General features: G+C 42.0%; 1 protein-coding gene and 1 long non-coding RNA gene across 2 annotated transcripts in view; one reads left to right on the top strand and one right to left on the bottom strand.

The window, feature by feature from the left end:
• Window positions 1-8,466, top strand: part of LOC137503951 (uncharacterized) — a 32,972-nt gene extending 24,506 nt beyond the window's left edge. Inside the window, exons 2-3 of the long non-coding RNA XR_011019384.1 lie at window positions 2,840-3,077; window positions 8,264-8,466. This is a non-coding gene — a long non-coding RNA (uncharacterized lncRNA). The remainder of the gene's footprint in view (window positions 1-2,839; window positions 3,078-8,263) is intronic.
• UST (uronyl 2-sulfotransferase) overlaps window positions 1,035-24,089 on the bottom strand; it is a 337,418-nt gene continuing 314,363 nt past the window's right edge. The window contains exons 6-8 of the mRNA XM_068231724.1: window positions 11,185-11,282; window positions 5,649-5,806; window positions 1,035-3,067 (exon numbers count right to left, since the gene is read on the bottom strand). Of these exons, the coding sequence (XP_068087825.1) occupies window positions 2,775-3,067; window positions 5,649-5,806; window positions 11,185-11,282 (549 nt within the window). The 3' untranslated portion in view covers window positions 1,035-2,774. The remainder of the gene's footprint in view (window positions 3,068-5,648; window positions 5,807-11,184; window positions 11,283-24,089) is intronic.

Below are 24,089 nucleotides of genomic sequence, written 5' to 3'. Positions count from 1 at the left end.
AGATGAAAGGGGGAGAAAAAAAGCAGAAGAATGACAACTTTATCACCAGCCTTCTTCACTGCACATCCTTGCAGTTATAGCAAACTCCTGCACACAGCAGTCTCCCTGTGCAATCCAGCCTGACTCCAGCAGCACAAGCTGCACTCTGTCGTCTGTGCTGCCAGGAATTCTCTGCGAGGCTGCTGCAGCTGCTCTTCACATTCTCTCCGTCAGGCCACAGTGTTAAATATCGCGCCAGGGAGAGAGAGAGCAGGACAGCACACAAGCCAATGGACTCCAGCTTACGGAGCCCTCCAATCACGTGGTATGAGAGGCTCCACTTCCTCATTGGCTGCCCGACCCCATGTGATCCCGGCCGACTGGAAGCATCCGCCCCCTACACTTCTCTGCACTCATCGCAACAGCAGGGAAGCTGCAGATCCGCTGGTATTGTAAATACTACTAGCGGGCAGTGGCAGCTGTGATGACTAATGCTGCCCCACCAGCCCTCCATGTGTGAGCAGGCGGCAGCCCGGGGGGCAAACGCCTCCCATCCCCCCAGGCCAGTCCGCGCCTGCCTGGGGCTTCTACCAGCCCCGAGCAGCCATCCTGTGCCCTCTTAGTCACTCACTGCTGCTCCAGTCCCCCACCGCCAGCTAGTTTCGTTTTTGCCGACCTCGGGGTCGGCGGACCGCCACACGTACATTTTCACGCATTCCCGCTGGTGCATGACGCTATTGCTGACATTAACACATACATTTTACGTGTTAGCGGTGCAACGCGCAAAAATTTACGCATTGCACCAACGCGTAAAATGTATGTGTTAATGTCCACGATAGCTTCATGCACCAGCGGGAATGCGTGAAAATGTACGTGTGGAGGTCCGCCGACCCCGAGGTCGGCAAAAACGAAACTAGTGGCGGGGGACTGGAGCAGCAGTGAGTGACTAAGAGGGCACAGGATGGCTGCATGGGGCTGGTAGAAGCCCCAGGTAAGTAAAACTCATTTTTTTTTGCCTGAATATTCCTTTAAGAAAAGAGTAACTGAATAAGCAAATCTAAATTCTCAGTGACAATACACATAAAACACTCCAGACAGGCAGGGTGGAACTCCAGACCACAATTCATTCACCTTAATATGGTAGCACTGTAGTGCTTTCATTTAAGAAATAAAAATACAACTATTGCTCTAAATACATTTAAATCTATTTTTGCTTGGTAGACACATGATTATAGATTACCACCCTGCCCCTACATTTGGTTTAGACTATGACAAAAGGTAAAGTCTGGACTGCCACTTGGCTCTCCAGCTGTTAAGGAACTACAAGTCCCACAATGCATTTGCCTTTATAAATCATGACTGTGGCTCTCAGACTCTTGCAATGCATTGTGGGATTTTTAGTTCAGTACAGCTGGAGAGCCAAGTTTGCTTATCACTGCCCTATAGCAATGGCCCATTTTAGGCATCATCATAAACGGAGCCTAGCAATTTGCTCTGAGGACAGCATATCATGTAACTGCCAAGTGAAGTGTGAATTTATGAAATCCACACCAAGTTCTGAAAGATAAGGCATTATAAGACAACGTACAAATTAACTTGCAATGTGCTAATTACCAAAGAAACAGAGATTCAGCTGTGCTGGCAAGTACTCACACAGCAGAGCCCACTGAATAAATGTCAGGCTGGGATGGCAACAAGGGCACTGTACAAAACCTACTCAGAGCATACATGGGTGTCCCACAGAAGAAAAACAAAACCAAGGGGCACACTCACATTACTTGCTTCACTTATTTTATAAAAACATTGTCATTCCTTCAAAAATAGACTTGGTATAAGAAATATATTATATCTTGTGCTGAAAGGTTGTCTGGAACTGGTGCATGGAGTCCTGCTTTGAATGAATTTAAAATTAATCAATAACGTTTCTGAATAAACAATCTTCTGGCCATTAACCATTTCAGATGCCTCTACTACTACTGTTCCTCTAGGTGCCTTAGGAACAGAGTATAGTGATCTGCATAATGCATACAGCTATATCATATATTCTAAATTTAAAGTACATTTGTGGTGTATTCAAAAATAAACTCAATTCAAGACTGTATTACATGCATTCTGACATGCGGTACTTCTTTACACCATTTGATTGCACAATTGGGGCTACTGTAAGATCTGGTATCTCCAAAGTGATGTTACCCACCCAGATGTGACCATACTATGTCCTGTGCAATGGGGTCACTGGGGTCCAGTCATGTAGAGTCAGGGAAATGGGCTGTGTGCTGAAACTACAGTATGGGTAGATGAGGGCTCCGTCCAGAAGGTACATTATGTTTAGAGTCCATGAGGACAAACTGGAGCTCTATTTTTTGAATCAGTGCTATCAGGAGTGTAATGCTTTAAGAGCGGGCATTGTAAAGGACACTGTACTTATCTCACATGTAAAATATGTAATCATCAGGGATAGTGTGTGTCAGATATACTTGTTTGGACTTATGATATAAAACAGTATATCACTTTAGTAAATGATCAGACTATGCTGTCGGTTTCCTGTAAACTGGCAAAACTGTCAAGTCAATATGCCATAAGCCTATTTTTACACTCTTCACCAATCCCACTGAACATAAAATAAAAGTAAACACAACCCGCAAAATCGGGTAAAAGTATTTCCCTATTACCCAACATGTGGGGAAGTGTTAATGCAACTCAGCATTAACCATGTTCCTTAAGGATTTTTTTAACAATAAAAAAAGCTTAAGAAATGGACCTGGACTCATAGTCGTGCTGCCACAACCAGGGCATCACCTCTTGTAAATGTCCTCCAACCACTTCTCATCATTTTGCTCATCTTCCTCTTCTATTACAGGCTCCTCTGTTTCCATGGGGATCGGAAATGCAACTGACATTTCTTCACTGGCTGGCTTCTTCACTTGGGATTTAAGTCCAAACTTACGTTTGAGCAAATGGAATTGTTCTTTGACATAGTAGTAGAAATCATATTCATATTTCATGCGCTGGTACAAAACTTGAAGGGCGTTGGAAGAAGGGAATTGTTTCTTCACTGTGACTGTCAGATTTCCAAGTTTTCTGTGTTCTGGAGAAAAGTAAGTTAGCACGGTTGAGAAATAAATATGTTAAAATATTAAATACTATACATTTGGCCAAGTTAGTAGATTGTACACATTTGCATGCTTTACTTTATTGAATTAAAGAAACCACAGAATCCACACAGCATAATATTAGGGAGGAGTATTGTTACCAGTTTAATCTTAAAGGATACATGAGGTGACTTGTGACATGATGAGACAGACATGTGTATGTACAGTGCCAAGCACACAAATAACTATGCTGTGTTCCTTTTTTTCTTTCTCTGCCTGAAAGAGTTAAACATCAGGTATGCAAGCGACAGTTTCTGTTCTGGCTGAGACCTGGTTGGACTATATGGCTTCTGAGAGTAGAAAAGGGATAAAACGGGGCCAATAGTTCATAGATTTTTTGCTCTGACATCCGTTCCCCATCTGGCAGCAGTTCCCCAAAATACACGTTATCTGGCCGCAGCGGTTCCCCAAAAATACAGTTAATCTGGCAGCAGTTCCCCCAAAATAGGTGCCCCCAGAATAGGTAACCAGGTCTATAGGTATCCCCAGTGGAATTAACCAGGTCTAAAGGTGTTCCCAATATAGGTAGCCAGGTTTATAAGTGTCTCCAGTTTAGACAGTCAGGTCTATAGGTGTCCCCAGTATAGATAGCCAGGTCAATAGGTGTCCCCAGAATAGGTAGCCAGATCGCATACTAAAGGATTCGCCGCCGGGAGACTTGGGCGCAGGATACAGCTGGTATGGCTTATCCTGCTGCTGCACAAGTTCCCGGCGACGTTGATTACTATTCCGCCTCTAGGTTGATGTGGATGGTGGGAATTGATGTAATTCGGTTTCCAGCTATTGCTGGAGGCCGAATTACAGAGTTTTAAAAGTAACTTCAGCTCCGTCTTATGACGTGTTCGCCCCTGTGCGCCCCTTTAGCCGTAATTCCTATTACGGTCTATGGTGGTGCCAGCTGTGCCCAAGTATCCTGCACTGGATTGCCAGTGTTCGAGCCAGATCTTTAGGTGTCCTCAGAATAGGTATCCTGGTCTTCCCAGTAGGGGTGGCAGTGCAATGAATGGGGAGCAGCGGGCACAGCGGCGGAGAAGGGGGGCCATCTCCCCCCCTACCCTCACCTTGGGGCCCCCCTTCCTCGCTTCCCCTCCAGAATTGAGCTGTGTGGCAGCGGGCGGCAGGGGAACACTTCCTATTCCAGGCGCGAGAGTGAGCTCTGTGCGCCGCTAGTCTGGTCTAGTCTATGACGTCACTGACCAGACCAGCGGCGCACAGAGCTCACTCTCGCTTTACTGCCCTGCCACCCCAGGGCGGGTCCACTACTGACCACGGGCCCTCTGTCCATGCCTGATCGTCCAAATGGTCAGTCCGCCCCTGAATGGCACTGACACTGGGGGCAACACTTACATTAAAAGATGGTTTCTTCTTCACTCTGCCTCTTGTCTTTATACTGCCACAGAAGTGCCTGATCCTATAGCTCTGCTTGCCACTGTCAAAGCTGCCCATGTCACCACACTCCTGACTTGCTTCATCACCCACGTGGCTCTGCTTTGTTGTAGAGGGCTGAGTGTAAGGTCTAGTACACACATACAATTTTGAGGGACACCTAAGATATATAGGATGATGGAAAACAGGGCAGCAAGACTGCTCAGATGTAGCATTAGAGTCCAACGTTTTTCAAAGTGATAACAATGCGTACTTGGCACTTTGTCACCTGGTCACTTTGGCGCAGAGTAAGTTGAACTGACAGCTCAACCTGCTGCCGGAGAAAAAAGTAATTCGGGGTCAGGCAATCACAGGGCACCGGCCACATACTATTGCATTGCTGCTATAGCCACGTGTTGTGCGGCATGCACCAAGAAGCCTTGTCTCAGGTAACAATCCACTTTAGGAACATGTTTCTCAAACTTGTTCTTAACCCCCCCCCCCCACACACACACACACACACACACAGTTCATATTTTGTTGATATCCACAAAGGTAGTCAAATCCTGAAAAGCTACTGCTATGCAGAGGTGAGATAACCAGAATTTTTGTTTTTTAAGCAAAAATGCTGTTTTGGTGTGCATATTTTACTTTATACAAATCAATGATGTCATGTTACTATGCTGCCACTGAAGTTGCAGGTTTCTACTTATTCCCAATGAAAACAGTATTTACCCCCCCCCCCCAACCCCCCACACCCCCCCCAAAAATGAATCAGTGAGCTGATAAGTGATGTATGGTGCTGAAGAGCAATGGACAGAACATAATAGAAAATTATCCAGTATTCACCTAAAAACATGTTTTTAGCACTGTGTTGATTACAAGCCAAATTGAAATTCTCACAGTCATCATGGGCATTAATGTAACCAGTGAATAAGCTGGCAAATGATGCAGTGTGATAGGAGACTTGACTGAGCCCACAATATAGTTTTTTTTTCTAGTTTGGCTATAAAATTCAGAGCATTTTTAACTTTAACTGCAGATTGTTCTTGTGGATAAACATATGTAATTTCAAATGATACAGTTAAATAAAATGCATACGAACAATGCACAGATCTAAGAGCACACATAAGGATCCAATAAGCCGTTTACCTGGATTTTTATAAACACTCATGACGTCCTTGAAGTAGTGTGGAAGAAACCTTTCCAATAAAAGCAGCACATCTTCCAGCTCCTCTAGAATTCCGACAAGTAGAAAGTTCTCATTTACATTTTGTTTAGCACGTTCCAGAGCCCATTCGCCAGGATCCCTGGAGATAGTAGTGCAGGATAAGTTAATGTGCTGAAATACTTTGAAAGTTTTAACTTTTTTTTGTACTAGTGGTGGGAAAATGTGTTGTCAAGAAAGCTCATGAATAAGTTTTCTCTATCGGCAGCCAGTCAGGGCAGAAATATGAGACTTGACATTGCTGATCTCTTTGGCAGACAGACAAATGACAGCGCTCAAGGCTGAACCTGAAATGTAAACTAACATCTGTGCACACATTATTTACTGAAGCTAACACCCTCCTTTGCCTGTTTTGAGTGCTAGGTGTGTAATATAGTCCAGTTCCTGGAGCTCTGCACATCCATACAGATAGATCATTCAGGTATAACTTCTGTTTGAAAGCGCTGCCATGTCCCCCGCTGTACAAATTGAATGTTAATTGCTTCAAATCTACATTCAAAAATTTAGATTAGAATTAGTACATAATTTGCATCTGTTTTGCATTCAAGGCATGTATTTTCTGCATGCCTCTGTTAGTTTACATTTCAGGTGCGTTTTCACTTTTAGTAAGTGTATTTTATTGCATCTTGTGTACAATAAAATAACCGTGTTTTAATATCAGAGCACTCTTCCTATATGCTTTACTACGATCCACCTGACAGACGAGTCTGAGGGGCTGCAGGGGAGAGTGAACAAACTATAAGCCATAACCAGCTGCCTATTAACACAAGATTCTCCTCATGTTTTCATCCTGCTGTATTACCTAAACTCATTTATTGAGATTGAAAATCCAAAGCCAATATGCAGCCAAAGGTGAATTGATGTCACCTAAAGGGTTGGCAGGAATGCCCATATGGGTAAGCCAGAAAGTGCAGTTGTGTTCCACTGTGACACTGTGGGACACAAGTTCACTTGCTGGCTTACCTGTACAGGCATTGCAAGTGAGATCATCCTTTGGCTGCATGTATTGGCTCTGTACTTCGGATCCCAGTGTGCGCTCTACCTTAGTTTCTAGTATATTAGTCGTCCACAAGTTTGTCTCCTGAGCAGCATCTCAATCCACCTCTATCTACTCCTGTATGCTCTGATAACTCCCTTGGAAATCCAAGTGTTAGGGCTGGAACCCACAACAGCGTTTTTTTGAGCATTTTGGCAGCGCTGCGATACGCTAGCGTTTTGCCAAAACGCTCAGCTGATGTTAATGGATGGGGCAACTTCCACAGGAGCGTTTGCGTTTCCCAGAAACGCAAACGCAGGACATGCAGCATTTTGGGAGCGTTAGCGCTTCAATGTAAAGTATTGAAACGCTAGCAGAAACGCTCAGCAAAACTTAAACTGAGCGGTTTTGCTAGCGTTTTGCGGTTCAGCACACTGTAACAAAATGAAAAATAATTCACAGGACCAATCAGGATAAAAACGCAAAACGCAAAACGCTACACAACCGCTGAGCAAAAAAATACAATGTTGTAAAACGCGACCGCAAACGCGCATGAATCCGCTTGCAAACCGCTCAGACAAAACTCTAGCGGTAGCGTTTTGCGTTTGCTGTTTTCAGTGGGTTCCAGGCCTGAGGGCTCTTTTACACTACATGCAATTTCAATTTTGATGTGATTTTACATATAATTCCTTTTTTTAATGAGATTAAAGAAGCCCTGCATGCTGTGTTTTTTCAGCCTTTTTCTTCTTGTATTGCTTGCATCCAGTGAGAATCTCAAATCGGAATTGCAATTTACAGTGTAAAAGAAGCCTCATGTATATTAACCTCCCTGGCGGTAAGCCCGTGCTGAGCTCGGGCTATGCCGCGCAGGAGGATTTATCTGTCTCTACTGGGGCGATTCGCCCCATTCAAAGTGCTGTGCGCGCAGCCAGCACTTTGCTAGCCGCGCGCACAGCTTGATCGCCGCCGCTCTGCGGCGATCGCCCGCACGCAGTGGCGAAAGAGGGCCCCCCCCCCTGCCAGAGCCCTGCGCTGCCCGGACCAATGAGTTCCGGGCAGCGCTATGGGCTGGATCGGGTGTGCCTGACGTCAGGATGTCGGCTGACGTCATCCCGATCGTCGCCATGGCGACAGGAGAAGCCAAACAGGGGAACGCTTTATATACGCGCTCCCCTGTTTGCTATTAGTGCCGGCGACGATCGCACTAGAGGGACACATGCGCCCTCTAGTGGTGTTTCATGTAGCTACCACTCTGGTAGCTTTACATGAAACAAAAAAAAAATTAAAAAAAAAAAAGGATTTTTGCCCATTTGGCAAAAAAAATGAACCGCCAGGGAGGTTAAATCAATTACTGACCCAGAATAAAATGAAGGGTTTGGTCATAGATTCGGGTGGTCACAGTGTGTCACGGGAGGATGGGGCTGAGAGTGGCATGGAGGGGAAACAAAGGCAAGTTATATAGATGGAAACACGCCTCTGTGTCAGATTTGTGCACCTAAATCTGCCTTGGGTACACTTTGAAAATAAGTACTGTAAGTAATAGTTGGATTTTTTCCTGACTAGTTCCCTTCAAAGAAACACAAGAAGAAGATTTGTTCATAGAGGAGGAACAGAGGCCGCAGCAGCTAGTGATGAGCCGATTGCCTGGTTTAACTGTCTGCAATGAGAGAATTTCCACAACAGATTCCTGACCTATCAAAACCAATCTGCTCAACGACTTGGCTGGTGGTTCTTTGTTTTTATAAAAAAAAAAACTTTACACTTCAGCTTGTACTTAGATTTGTTTCTAATTCTGCAAAAAAGGAAGGAGAAACCATCGCTTTTCTGTTTAAACATCACAGAAAACGATCTAGTAAAACTATGCACACATGATGGATTAAACTTGGACGAGGCAGCGGGTAATGTGCCTAATGGCCCCTCCAATGTCGCCTTAGGTCCCAGCATAACGGATCTCAGGTGACAAGGATGCATGATTAACCTCTAAGCACACTGTTCTCCTACCGGTGGTGAAGACGGGTGAATACCGGAAAACAGCTACACTTTGCTACCTACATTGTGCAACTGGATTTGCTTAATTTTTTTATGAAGTTTTTTCAATAAAGAGCTTTTAATTATAAGTGCTGCTGCCATTTTCAGGATTGACTAATTCTGCCCAAGAATGGTACAGAGGGAATAAGGTCATGTCACGCAGAGTTTTGTCTGTACATATGTCCGGTTCCACTCTGCAGCTTGCGTATGTAATTATAGCAGCACACATCCCATAGAGCCATGCTTATACACAACAAACTGAAGTACCCTACATCAGGACAGAAGCAGTCTACAATAACACTGATCTGCATATAGCTGACCCTGGAAGCACTGCTCATCCCTTCCGTCCCCCCAGCAAAAGGTTTTACGCAAGGGTTACTTTGTCATTGGGTACACACATATCTTTGGTCTTTTGGAACAGCATCTGGACATTATATTGTGTCTGGTATTTCTCAAAGCATTTCCCACTCTATTGTGCAATATAACAATCTATGCATATTCTGTCACACTTAAATGGAATTTCTAAAGCCAAAACTGAATTTCAGTTACTTTCTCCTCCAGTCCTGGGAATACATCAAGCAGGGCTGTTGGAAATGTCAGAATGTTAGTACCAGTACCATACAGAAACTTAGTGACACCAGACATATGTGTATTGTGAAGCCAGTGCAGTGTTTTGCATCATCCATGACACTGCGATAAAGACAGTTTGGTGCTTTGATCTTAGTAGAATAGATTAAAAATGGATCATCATGACTCTGCAGATTCATTAAAAGTCTGCCAATAATTCAAGTGTTCTGGAAAGGGCATCGTTTCTATAACAACCATTTGCTGTTGCAATGTAGGAGTTATTTCTATATAAGTAAATAATAATAATAATAATAATAATAATAATAATAATACTACACTATTCATAAATAGTAAAGGACACCTAAACTGAGAGGGATATAGAGGCTGCCATATTTATTTCCTTTTAAACAATACCAGTTGCCTGACTGTCATGCTCTGCCTTTAATACTTTTGAAAATAGACCCTAAGCAAGCATGCAGATCAGAGGTCTCTGACTGACGTCTGCCTGGATTAGCTGCATGCTTGTTTCAGGTACTACTATTGCAGCCAACAAGGTCAGCAGGACTGCCAGGCAGCTGATACCCCCTTCCCCATGAAAAATGTTTACCTTTTCTCAAGCAGAGCTTCAGGAATGGGAAGGGGAGGGGGGGTGAGTGTCTGTATGGCTGATATTGTGGCGAAAACCCTCCCACAGTGTGATGTCATGACCAAGGTCCTGACAATTTGCTGTCTGTGACTCTCGTTGCACTGTGGGAAATAATGGCTTTTTCCAACTGCCAAGCAAGCAATATCTCCCTCTGTGCATAGAGCTCTCAGCAACAGACATTCGGTACAGATCATATGGCAGAACTAAAGATGTTACCACTAGTGATACATTTCAGAATGTAAGTAAGGGAGAGGAAACATTTTACAATGGGCAAACACTGACTAAATAATATATATATTAAAGTGGTCTGAAACTCCAACATAACATTCAATAAAAATGTGTTTTCCTACTTTTTATTACTCATACAGTTATCATATTTGCGTTTCTGCATAAGGGCTCATTTCCACTATCGCGAATCCGCATGCGTCCAACGCATGTGGATTCGCACATGTAATGCAAGTGGATGGGCCTGTTTCTACTGTAGCGTTGTTGAGGTGCGTTTTTTTCAGCGGTGAAAAAACGCACAAAAGAGCCGCAGAATTCGCCTGCGAGTGGAATGCATGTGAATCACATGCGAATCGCATTCAATGTACCCATGCGTTTTTTGCCTCTACCAATGTAAATTCACACAGGCAGTGACATGGTTAAAATCGCATATACCTTCACGTATGCGAATTCGCATGCGAATGCGCGGCAAAAACGCATGGGGAATCGCATTCCACATGCAATTTCATGAGCGGTGGAATCCAGGCGATTCCGCACCGCAATAGTGGAAATGAGCCCTCAGTATTATTGTCTGTTTACAAATTACAAGTTTCCAAAGTGTAGTTTATCTTGCCCTGAAAGCTGGCATTGCATTTTATTCAAACAGCTTTTTAATATATATTAACATCTTCTAATGAGCTTTTCTGAACTGTGTGTGTGTGTCTGAAGCACAGAGAGTTCCTTTTCACTTGTTAGACTGTGTTTACACACGTAACAACATTGGAATGTAAACAAAGATACTGTTATCTACAGTTTGGATGCGGATTGAAGCTAAATAGCAGGACAAAGTGCTTTTGTTTAACCATTTCAGTGATGTTCTGCTAAAAAAAATAAATCTGGGATAGTAGCTTTCAAGCTGTGAGGAATCTTTTAAAGCAAAGTAGAAATGCTGGCTTTCAGACCACTTTAATATTGTAAGAAATAAGAAATTTGATTATGTTATTTTCACTACAGATCCTCTACAGGCTCTGCAATTTACCTGCATTTTGGATGCTGTCCACAGAAATATGGTATAATGTAAAACAATCTGGGGTTGGAACACTCTGCAAAGTTTCCAAGAATACACTCATTAATGTCCTATTAAAGAAAAAAATCATAGTTAGAAATTGTTCAGAGTGATACAAATAATAAAATCAATGCTTAGTGTGAGGTGAATATTGTATTTTCAGTGACAAACACAAGAGCGTCTGCTCATTCCTCTTGTTTCAAGTAATTGCATTCCTCCTTCCACTGTGTTATGTTTTACTTGACTCTGAGAATTTAATTGGCTTCTTTGGGAAATAATTGTACATCATTTATACACTTTTGATCACAATGATAAACTTTCTGTTAGGTTTCTGACATCTGGACACAGAGGTGTATGCGCTAAAATAACTGACCAATCACAATGCTCTGGAAGCCTAAAACACTTATGTTTAGTTTGAGGACGGCTACCCAGCAGTAAGATACCGCATTTTAACACCTCACAACCACTCTTGTGTGAAATCTTTATTCATTGTGTTAGTATATGTAAGAATGGTTTTAGCGTCCCATCTGAGGACCGTTGTGTAAATGTGGGATCTGGGACTGGGTAAATGACAAGAAATCCATGTATGGTAAATGCATTTACTTTAATACTAATTTGCACATCATGTCTTAGGGCCCATTCACACTTGAAAAGGAAAAACGCCGGCGCTTACCGATTTTTACGCGATCGCGTTTAGCGCTTCTATAGCACTGAAACGCGATTGCCGGGAAATCATCTGAAAATGGTGCAGGCGACGCGTTTACGTTTCGCAACAGCGGGGATCGAGAACACCAGGAGGGGACAGGGAAGGCTCAATAGGATCCAAAGCTAAGTATCTGCCTTTTTTTGAGAATTCGAATGTGATCAGCACCCACGGTTTCAAAACGAAGTAAAGATGGAGTGCTATGACCATCCATCCCTCAGTACCTCTTAGACGGCAGCAAAAGTTCCAAAAAAGTGGTCAGCACCTCCAAAAAGGTAGCTCTTTTACATTAAAACATAGCTCTTTATTCAAAAATCTTAAAATCCATCTTCTCAGCAGTTCCTTAACTATACTTCCTCCCTTCCAGCCACTAGGTACCTGATCTATTACTTGGACCCTTAATTGTGACACTGAATGCCTGTTAGTCAGAAAATGATTGGAAACTGCCTGTTCCACACATTTTGTCCGTATTGTTGATTTGTGTGAACAAATTCTATCTTTCAATTTTTGTGTGGTCTGTCCCACATACCCCAAGCCACATGGGCATTTTATTATTATTATTTATTGTATTTATAAAGCGCCAACATATTACGCAGTGCTGATTTTTAATAGATAAACCACATATGTGGAATCACATGTATATGAGTCCTTAATGGGTATTTCTTTCCAGTTGATGGATGAGTAAACTTGGGACCCTTAAAGATATTATTACACATATGGCAATTTAAGCAAGGAAAAGTTCCAACAACTTTTGCTGTTACTTTTTGAGGAGAACTAGTCCTAGTGTGCACCACATTGTGGTAGGTGCCCTCCTATAGGACATCAGAGGGGGCTCTGAAAATTCTGGTATATTTGGATATGCCTCCTAAATCACAATTAAACCCTGGCAGTCTTCCATCAGGTCCTCCAGAGCACAGTCTCTTCTAATTGGTCTGTATGGTGAGGGGCTGGTATATAAGATGGTGTGATGTGAATAAGATTCAGTGTGGGACTGTCCAGCCTGAAGAAAGGCTGTGAAGTCTGAAACAGCGGGCTGTCGCTGGAATGCAGCCCCATACCTTGTCCATCTATTTTTATGGATTTTAAGATTTCTGAATAAAGAGCTATGTTTTAATGTAAAAGAGCTACTTTTTTTGGTGGTGCTGACCACTTTTTTTTGGGGAATATCTACCTTTTTTTATCGCTAGAGATAAAGTGTTTACATCTGTGTACCACTCCCAATAACAGAGGAATTTTGGCTCCCTTGACTTTTTTTCACAAGTTACTGTTGTGAAGAAAAAAAATACTGCTCAAGATGCAATTACCTTCCTGTTAATTTCAAGTCCTTGCAAGTCACAACAGAAGTAGGCAAATCATACTAAATATACATCTGGATTGCTCAAACCACTCTGTTTACAACCACATAAACAAATGAAATGAAATATATAACTGTTAGCATAGGAAATGCAATTCATCTTTTCAACAGAGTGCTGGAGCTACAGGATATGTTTTTCCCATCTGTGCAGTCATGACTGTGGTAAGCTCAATAATAAACCGTACTGCACTCGTATGGTCACCTCTCTGTTTCTCTGTAAATAGAATATCACATGTGGACCCATTTCATACCAAATATTTGGACCTCTTTTTGCAATTTGATGAACATAAGTTCCAACCCTGGCTAATTTTAGCCTAAGCTTCCCTGGACAGTAACCGTGTGCTACTGTTTAAAAACTATGTGCTTTCGGTAGAGATGGTAAATTAAAAGCTAACGTTTCTGAATCATTACAAATCTTTTACTAAAAGTATGTAGTTTGTAAATAGACCAAATGCAACCGTGCTTAAAGAGAATCTGTATTGTTAAAATCGCACAAAAGTAAACATACCAGTGTGTTAGGGGACATCTCCTATTACCCTCTGTCACAATTTCGCCGCTCCCCGCCGCATTAAAAGTAGTCAAAAACAGTTTTAAAAAGTTTGTTTATAAACAAACAAAATGGCCACCAAAACAGGAAGTAGATTGATGTACAATATGTCCACACATAGAAAATACATCCATACACAAGCAGGCTGTATACAGATTTCCTTTTGAATCTCAAAAGATCATTTGTGTGTTTACCTTCTGTCCCCTTCTTCTCTCATGCACTGAACATTACAGGCTTCCTGCAGACAGCTCTGCCTGTGCCTGTGTTTGTAATTCCTCAGTATGTGTCAGCCAGCTACTTTCACAGCCTAACAGAGGAGGATTTTTATCCAGCTCTCTTCTATCACTGATAAGATAGCAGAGAAGCTGCTGGCTTATGTAAATAAAACACACACTGGAGTGTGCATAGAGGAACAGACCAGCATGGAAGAGTTGGCAGCCTTCCAGACACAGGCCGACAAGTCTGACAGGGGAAAGATACATTGATTTATTACATAGACCTTGATAGTACAAAGTGCTGCAGTGAGCCAGAACAGATTAGAATAGGATTAGGAACTTGTAGCATGGTAGAAAAAACATTGTAATTTTTGTTACAGAGTCACTTTAATAAGGTTTGCTTGTTACAGCTGCAGCATGCTCCACGCTGGTTTTCCTGGTCAGTAAGATGGACTTCTGTCTGTTCTACCAGTCCAGTCTGTCTGTCATTCACCCTGTCAGTCATTCATCCTGGTCCTTGCCAGTCCAGTCCATAAATCTGTCATCCTGGTCCCTGCTAGTCCCCACTCCGGCATCCTGGTCTTTGCTAGTCCAGTCCACAGTCAGTCATCTTGGTTTTTGTCAGTCCAGTCCCTAGTCAGTCCACGTTCAGTCTCACAGATCCCATCCTGCCTCCTTCACACTGCAAGGTCTGCATTCTTTACATCACTAATAGGGGCTACTGACCTGGGGGCCATTAGAAGCAAAGTCCATTGACCCTTGCAGAATGCTCTGGGGAATATCAGTGGTCATTTAGAAGCCCGGAATGTTATACCAATGCTGGGATCATCAGAGCCCTGACAGTTAGCTATAAACAGTGGCAATCATGTGAATATTGCTGGGCATTGTTGTTCCTCTCCCTGGGGTCTAGTGAAGAAGTGATATCTTCTGGGAGAAGAGGCATGACAGAGCTGGGGAGGCGGGACTGGCTGAGCTGCCACTAAACTCCTCTCCATTCGGGACAATTGAGGGGTGTGATTCTGACAGTGTATATGGGAGCATTTGGGTGTTTAGTTTCAACTGTTTCCAGAAATGTCAGAGGGAGACTGACAGTCTTTAGCACTATTAATATTATCTTGATGGAGTAATGGGAGGAGAAAGAGTGCTTAGAGTAAAAATAATAGCCTGGTTTAATATTAAAATATCACAGTATAGGTTTGTGGTTATTTTTTTTTTTCTTCAGTGACAACAGTTTTTAGCAGAAGAGTTGGAAACCTGAAGCAGTGCTGTCTGAATTGGAGTGAAAAGAACCACTGTCAATGACCTTCTCATTTTTAGAAATTATTGCAAAACAAAATCTCTACTGTTTTTCCACCATAACATTTCTTCAGTTTACTCCTCACTGTTTCCATACCATAGTTTTTCTATGCCATGCTGCACAGATAACATTTGTGAAGCTCTAATTCCTCTAAGTCACCACCAGAGGTCAGCAGACTGCCATTCAGAAAAGTTTGTTCCTTTTTCTATTTTATAAACTTGTGAAAAGAAATTACATTTCTATATCTGAATACGTTTTAGTTCATTAATGTCACATAAAAATTGCCTTTTTTTCAATAATTTGTATTAGGAGGCAATAAACAAAGGATGATACAAATAAATCAGAGAGATACATAAATCAATCTAAATTCAGTTCCAGAATACATCTCTCCTACATAAATATCCTCCTCATTTTTTAATATTTATACATTGAACAGTCATAGCTGAAACAAAAACAGCGAGGCGCTAGACCAAAAGAACTAATTGTACAGCGCCATAATTTACGATATGAGCCTCATAACATATAACCTATAATCAACAAGCTAGACAAAAAAGGACAGTCTACAAAAAAAAATTGCTTTTATATAGCAAGGTATAGAAATTATATCTTTATTTTCTTTACTGTTATCATATACATATCCACTAATGCCTTTAAAATGTTTACTTTAAACTGATCTTATTTGATGACTAAATATAAAAAAAACAATTCATTCATTTTTGATTATCTGAACTATACTGTGTTTGTACAGCATGCAGTGATTTTTTTTTATCACTTAAAGAACAACTGAAATGAGAATATGGAGGCTGCCATATTTTTTTCCCTTTAAACAATACCAGTTGCCTGGCAGCCCTGCTGGTCCATTTGGCTGCAGTAGTGTCTGAATCACACCAGAAACAAGCATGTGGCTAATCTTGTCAGATCTGACAATAATGTCAAAAACATCTGATATGCACATGTTTGCTCAGAGTCTATGGCTGATAGTATTAGGGGCAGAGGATCAGCAGGACTGCCAGGTCACTGGTATTGTTCAAAAGTAGAGCAGTTTCTAGACTAAATATCACCCAGGGTGAGGGTGTAAAAATCAACCCCCCTCCCCGGAGCCAGGTATAGGTGCCCGCAGTATAGCTTAGCTACGTAGGTGCCTCCAGTATGGGTTAGATAGGTAGGTGCCCGCAGTATAGGTTAAGTAGATGCCTGCAGTATAGATTAGATAGGTAGGTACCTCCAGTATAGGTTAGATAGGTAGGTGTCTGCAGTATAGGCTAGATAGGTAGGTGCCTGCAGTATAGGTTATTAGGTAGGTTCCCCCAGTATAGGTTAGATAGGTAGGTGCCAGCAGTGTAGGTTAGATAGGTAGGTGCCAGTATAGGTTAGATAGGTAGGTGCCCGCAGAATAGGTTAGATAGGTAGGTGTCTGCAGTGTAGGTTAGATAGGTAGGTGTCCGCCGCTTAGGTTAGATAGGTAGGTGCCAGCAGTATAGGTTAATAGGTAGGTTCCCCCAGTATAGGTTAGATAGGTAGGTGCCAGCAGTATATGTTAGATAGGTAGGTGCCAGTATAGGTTAGATAGGTAGGTGCCCGCAGAAAAGGTTAGATAGGTAGGTGTCTGCTGTGTAGGTTAGATAGGTAGGTATCCGCCGCTTAGGTTAGATAGGTAGGTGCCAGCAGTATAGGTTAATAGGTAGGTTCCCCCAGTATAGGTTAGATAGGTAGGTGTCTGCAGTATAGGTTAGATAGGTAGGTACCTCCAGTATAGGTTAGATAGGTAGGAGCCCGCAGAATAGGTTAGATAGGTAGGTGCTTGTAGTATAGGTTAGATAGGTAGGTGCCTGCCGCATAGGTTTGATAGGTAGGTGCCTCACAATGGTGGGGGGAGTGGGCATAGCTAGTTATAACTCACCTTCCTTCCGCCGATCCCGCACAGCTTCAATCTCTTTCCTTTCCCGGCATCTGTCTCATTGGTAACAGCGCTGTGATGACATGCGGTCACGTCATCACAGGGGGAGCTGTTACCATGCGACGGACACCCCCCTCCTCCGGCGCACCAGGCGATTGCATGCATGCTCTGCACACCCATAGAAACGGGGCTGCTCAAAAGGAAATAAATATAGCAGCCTTTATATCCCTCTCGTTCCAGTTGTCCTTTAAATTATATTGGGTGAGATTGTGAGATGACATTAGTGACATGATTATGTACTCTGTAAATTACTGTAGAACATGTCAACACTATAAACACACAGAAGTAATAATAACACCCCCACCTTCCTTAAAAATTTACTAGGGAGATAATTTTATATTTAAAGGGTATAAAATATATCTTTTCCTAGTAATCTTCTATAAAATATATCTAGCCTTCCAAATATAGGAAACATCAGTATCTCCCCTAAAAGATTAATGTGAAATAAAACAAGTAATATTGTCTGTTTACAAATTACAAGTTCCCAAGGTACAGTTTATCTGCTCTAAAAGCTGTGATTACATTCCATTGCATAGCTGCTTTATTTATATATTAAAATCTAGCTAGTGATCATTTCTTACCTCTCTGCTTCTCAGATAGGTGCAGTTCAGTTTCAGCATGCTGCTTGCTGTATACTAATATAAGCTAAAAAAGGAATGTAAACAAAAGATAATGTAATCATCTCTTCAATGAGGCCAGAAGCTTTCCACTGAAGCAAGGAGCTTCCCACCATAGAACAAAGACACTGTGTCTGGCATGCCGCTGCAGAGGTTTTGATGGCAATCGGGACCCCCCAGAATTCATCTGTTAGTTAAAATATGTCCTTTAGATACTAGCTAGCACTATGCCAGCTAGTATTGTCTGCCAGCACCGCCCCCCCCCCCCCCCCAATTGCCCGCTGGATACATTACCACGCTGGGTTTCAGCGATCGAGCAGCCTCCCGCTCAGCTCCGGTCCTCACTATGGGGAGGATCGGGACTGTGTATGACGTCACTTACGTCATGTACGATCCTCCCCGTAGTGAAGACTGGAGCTGAGCGGGGAGGCTGCTCGATCGCTGGATCCCGGTGTGGTAATGTATCCGGCGGGCAATCGGGGGGATTAGGGGGTTCTGGAGGTGCCGGCAGACAATACTAGCTAGCCTAGTGCTAGCTAGTATCTAAATGACACATTTAAACTAATGAATAAGTGCGGGGGTGCATGGACAATGCAAAACCTCCTGAGCGGCGTAACGTTAAGGAGGTTAACTGGCTGAATGCTGTTCTGCTACTTTTTTTTTTGTGGTATTAGATTTTATGCTGTAAATAACAAGTAATATTGTCTGTTCACAAATTACAAGTTCCCAAAGTACAGTTTATCTGCTCTGAAAGCTGCCATTGCATTTTCTTGCATAGCTGCTGTATTTATATATTAAAACCTATCTAATAATCTCTTCTCAGCTCTCTGCTTCTACAGCAGAGAGAGCTCATTTTCAGCACAGCTAGTAATGTAGCAGACAAAGGAATGTAAACAAAATATAATCTTATCACCGCTTTGGATGTGGCCAGAAGCTTTTAACTGAAGCAAGGAGCTTTCCACTAAAGAACAAACTGCTGTGTTTAACTGTTTGAATGCTGTTCTGCTACAATTGTTTTTGTGGTAGTAGATTCTATGCTGTAAATAATCTTTTAGAGCAAAGAAGAAATGCTGAGTTTCTTACAACTTTAACATATGATTAGTTTTACCTTTCATGCTAATTTCCTGCATCCAGGCAGGACAGTGTCTCTCCTGGAGGATTATACCTGGCTGTTGGGCATACATTTAAAAGCACAGCAAAAGAAAAAATGAGTGTGAGATATTGCCGATAGTAGAATATTGGTAATTTGACTAATTTCTACTATCACCTGTTATTGATAGCAGAATATCCTACTATTTTATCCTATTCTCACAGTAACTTTCCCTGAATCCTATTCTCACACTAATATTCCCAGCAATCTTATTCTCACACTAACATTCCATGCATCCTATTCTCACACTAACATTCCATGCATCCTATTCTCACACTAACATTCCATGCATCCTATTCTCACACTAACATTCCATGCATCCTATTCTCACACTAACATTCCATGCATCCTATTCTCACACTAACATTCCATGCATCCTATTCTCACACTAACATTCCATGCATCACATTCTCACATTAACCTTCCCTGCATCCTATTCTTACACTAACCTACCCTGCATCTTGTTCTCACACTTATCTTCCCTGCATCCTATTCTTACACTAACCTACCCTGCATCTTGTTCTCACACTTATCTTCCCTGCATCCTATTCTCACACTAACATACCCTGCATTGTATTCTCACATCAACCTCCCCTGCATCATATTCTCACACTAATCTTCCCTGCATCCTATTCTCACGCTAACATTCCCTGCATCCTATTCTCACTTTAACCTTCCCTGGATCCTATTCTCACACTAATCTTCCCTGCATCCTATTCTTACACTAACCTACCCTGCATCTTGTTCTCACACTTATCTTCCCTGCATCCTATTCTCACACTAACATACCCTGCATTGTATTCTCACATCAACCTCCCCTGCATCATATTCTCACACTAATCTTCCCTGCATCCTATTCTCACGCTAACATTCCCTGCATCCTATTCTTACTTTAACCTTCCCTGGATCCTATTCTCACACTAATCTTCCCTGCATCCTATTCTCACACTAACATTCTAGGCATCCTATTCTCACATTAACCTTCCCTGGATCCTATTCTCACACTAACCTTCCTCACATCCTATTCTCACACTAACCATCCCTGCAGCCTGTTCTAACACTAACCTTTCCTGCATCCTATTCTCACGCTAACATTTCCTGCATCCTATTCTCACATTAACCTTCCCTGGATCCTATTCTCACACTAACCTTCCCTGGATCCTATTCTCACACTAACCTTCCCTGCATCTAAGCATAACACTAACCTCCCTCCACCTGACTCTAGCCTCCCCTAACTTTGCCTCATATTAACCTACCACCTACCTACACCTAACATTAAGCTCCCTCATTTATGCTCAACATTAACGCAAAAAAGGTGCATGGAAAAATGGACGCAAAATACCTTTATTATAGCACTTTTTGTAATAAAACGTAATATTATCATAATCAATAACACCTGAAATTACCGCTAGTAGAATATTGGTAAATTTACTAATATTCTACTATTTTGCAGTGCAAATTCCAGCAAATGCAAATTTGGCAAATGATACCAATACTTTACTAAACCTTACCTTATTCTCACACAGAACCCCCACCTCTACCTATGACTAACCATCCCCCCTGCTGATGCCTAACCCTAAACTCACCCCCCAAATGCCTGTAAGACCCCTTTCCTGATGTTTAACGTTAAAACTCCCCTCCTGACGCCTAACCATATAGCCTCCCTCCTGACACCTAACCTTAACCTCTGACACCTAACCTTAAGCCTCTTCCCAATGACTAACCTTAACCCCCCCACACACCTAACCTTAACAATGTTTTGAAGTGAATGCTACTTTGTAAGGGAAAAAAATAAATCATGTTTTGTAGCAGATAGTTTTTTATTAATGAAAAAAGTAAACCATGATCTGTAGTGGATACTGTTTTGTAAAGGAAAAATAACCTTAAGCCCAAATTTCTGGTTTGGAGCCTCTATTTTACATTATAGTCTATGGGCGCCCAAAAAATGTCCATTTGCATTTGCAGTTTGCACCCGAATTTGCCGGTTCTACACTAACACCTCCCTTACATACATAAAGCCCAGAGCTCGGCACAAGCCGATGATGTATAACAACAGCTTTACAGGATTGAAATGGTATCATCCTGATTCAAAACGACTTGCTTTTACAGTACATGCAGACTGGTGTGCTAACCTACTTTGGACTTACTGATAATGTACAACACCCACCTTCCCCCCGCCACATGCCAGGCCCCTAATTAATACCCCCTTAAATTTCACTCCCAGACTAGCAAAGTGTTTTCTGGCACTGACCTGTAGCGAAAGCAGAGTTCTACTGTAACTCCCCCACCACTATCTTGACCCTCTGCAGCAGTAGCAGAGTTCCGCTAAAACTCCCCCCCACACACACACACGGAAGCAGAGTTCCGCTGGGAGGGGGCAACTACTTTGCTTGGGTGCCTCCATTGCCCCAATTACCGGTAATTCACTATTTTAACATGGGTGCCTACGGTGGCACCAAAATCCCTGGCCCAAATTCACTGCTTCAGGCTGTTGATGCAGGGGGAGATCTTCAAGGACTTGGTGCCAAGGCTGCTGTAAGGGCCTTTTTTTCCACTGAAAATATAATTCAGAGTTGTAAATGCGCTGCAATGTCAATCACGATTTTCACCATAAAACCAAGTGCGTTTTTACTTGTACATTTAATAAAAGCATGTGGTAATACCTGATTCACAATACTGGAATAACCCTATTCTGACACTAACCTCTCCTATGTATGCCTAACACAAACCTTCCCCTATCTATCCCCTTCCCCTAACACTAAACCCCCTTTACCTACATAAACTATTATTATTTTTTAAACCCTTTTAACCCCTTCCGCCCATACCCCATAGATACCAAAATAAAACACTTGTCAAAAAATAACAAAAATTACACCATTTAAAAAAATATATAAATAGTTACCTTAATGACTTTTTTTTTTTAATATGTATATCATGAGGGTATACTAATGTGGCTTTTGTAAATAAAGGCTTGTAACTATTATTATAATCTAAAAAAAAAAAACACTAAATGAAAAAAAAGACAACTTTATTTCCAGATAAAATATTATCATCATACATTGTACTAGGGACACAATTTAAACGTTGTAATAATTGGGACAAATGGGCAAATAAAACGTGTGGGTTTTGTGTAACGAACCAAATTTTATTTTAAAACTATAATGGCTGAAAACTATGATGTTTTTTTTTGGTTTTTAAAAGAAAAAACCTGTGATCCTGAAGCGGTTAATAAAGCTTTTTAACCACTTCCCTACCACAGGTTTTTTCCACTTCAAGACCAGAGCAATTTTCACATAACGCTCCTCCCATTCATTTGCCAAAAACATTATGACTACTTATCACACTGTCCCGCAAAAAATAATAGATAGATCGTTTCAAACTAGGCTTTCTTTGGGCAGTACTTTTTACAAATAATTATTTTATTATATATGCATTTTACAGGTAAGAAGTAGAAAAAAAATGCAAAAATTCATAATTTCTCAGCTTTCAGCCATTGTAGTTTAAAAATAAAATGTGCTATTGCAGGTAAAACAGACACATTTTATTTGCCCAGTTGTCCCGATTATTACAATGTTGGCGTTAGTATTTTATTTGGAAATAAAGGTGTATTTTTTCAGTTTAGTGTTTTTTTTTATACTATAAAAATAATTATAAGCTTTTATTTACAAAAGTAACATTAACCCTTTCTGGACCAGCACCCTCTGCCCCCTTAAGGACCAACGGGTGCTGGTCCAGCAAACCGCCGCTTCCCGACGAATCGCCGCAAGTTACCGTCGCTCGCGCCGCTCTGTCCCCGCCGCAGGCTGCTCTCTCTGCCGTCGCTATGACAGCAGAGCGCTGTGCGCCGGTCAGGAGCCGCTTTCATTGGCTCCTGACCCTGTCATTCCATGTAAGCCAATGGGAACGGCTTACAGGAATGACAGGGCCAGGAGCCAATGAAAACGGCTCCTGCCCGGCTCACAGTGCTCTGCCGTCATAGAGGCGGCAGGGCATCACATTGCGGCGGGGGCAGAGCGGACCGAGCAAAGCGGACGGGCTGGGGCACGCGGTCAATGGGACGTAGAGTTTACGTCCGGTCAGGACCGCAGCGCCCCCTGCCCGACGTAGATTCGTACTCGCTCGGTTCGCAGGTAGTTAATATACCCACATAACATACATATTTATAAAGTCCCTAAGGTAACTATTTATGTAGTTTTTTTTAATGTTGTAAAAATTTTTTTACAAGTTTTATTTTAGTAACTATGGGCTAGGGGTGGAAGGGGTTAAACAATAGTAAATATTTATTATTAGTAAATAAGTATTTGGTTGTATTTTTTGTCACGATTGGCGGCGGTAAGTAAACAGTGCGTATATATATGCCCCTGATGTGCTAGTGGTAAACACAGGGGCATAGCAAAAATCCGGAACTGGTTAAAGGAAGTGAGTCTTCTCAGCAGGCCTTCTAGAAATAACCAATTGTACCCATACAACACCTGGTGCATTTTTGTAGCTTTCCAGAGCGCACAGAATTGGGTCTTCTAGCCATCTTCTGTTCCTCAAACTCCAAGTTTGAGACAGTAATGAGATTTGCATCTAATTTGGTCTTGGAACATCTCCAGCTACTGCCACTAATTAGTAACTCAATTTTACACAAAATCTAGAACATCAACTCTTTTAAATAGTGGTCTTTCAATAACTTTTATAGATAGCACGAGCTTCTATTCCTGGCATGATATGCATGGATAATACAAGATTCCACAATGAAACGATTCAGATATATGCAGTTGAAGCCTTAGACAGATCCTCTAATCAGGGAAAAGGACTGGTAATTAGCAATTATTATTTAAACTGAATAAAACGCCAGATACATATATATCCCTACATGGGGCAATACCTGGGGGTACGCAAGACCTCTGAGGATTGGGTGAAGGTTTTTGTGGGAATTGTTAAGTGTTCTATAAATGTAAAGAAAGTGGAATCAGCCTATAAAGTAATGTATTGGATGTACCTTATCCCAGCATGCCTTGCCAAATATCCTAGGGTTATTTTTTTAAAGGTT

The sequence above is a fragment of the Hyperolius riggenbachi genome, chromosome 4 (genome assembly GCF_040937935.1).
Source record: "Hyperolius riggenbachi isolate aHypRig1 chromosome 4, aHypRig1.pri, whole genome shotgun sequence".
Lineage (NCBI taxonomy): Eukaryota > Metazoa > Chordata > Amphibia > Anura > Hyperoliidae > Hyperolius > Hyperolius riggenbachi.
This window is presented reverse-complemented; position numbering and strand designations above follow the sequence as displayed.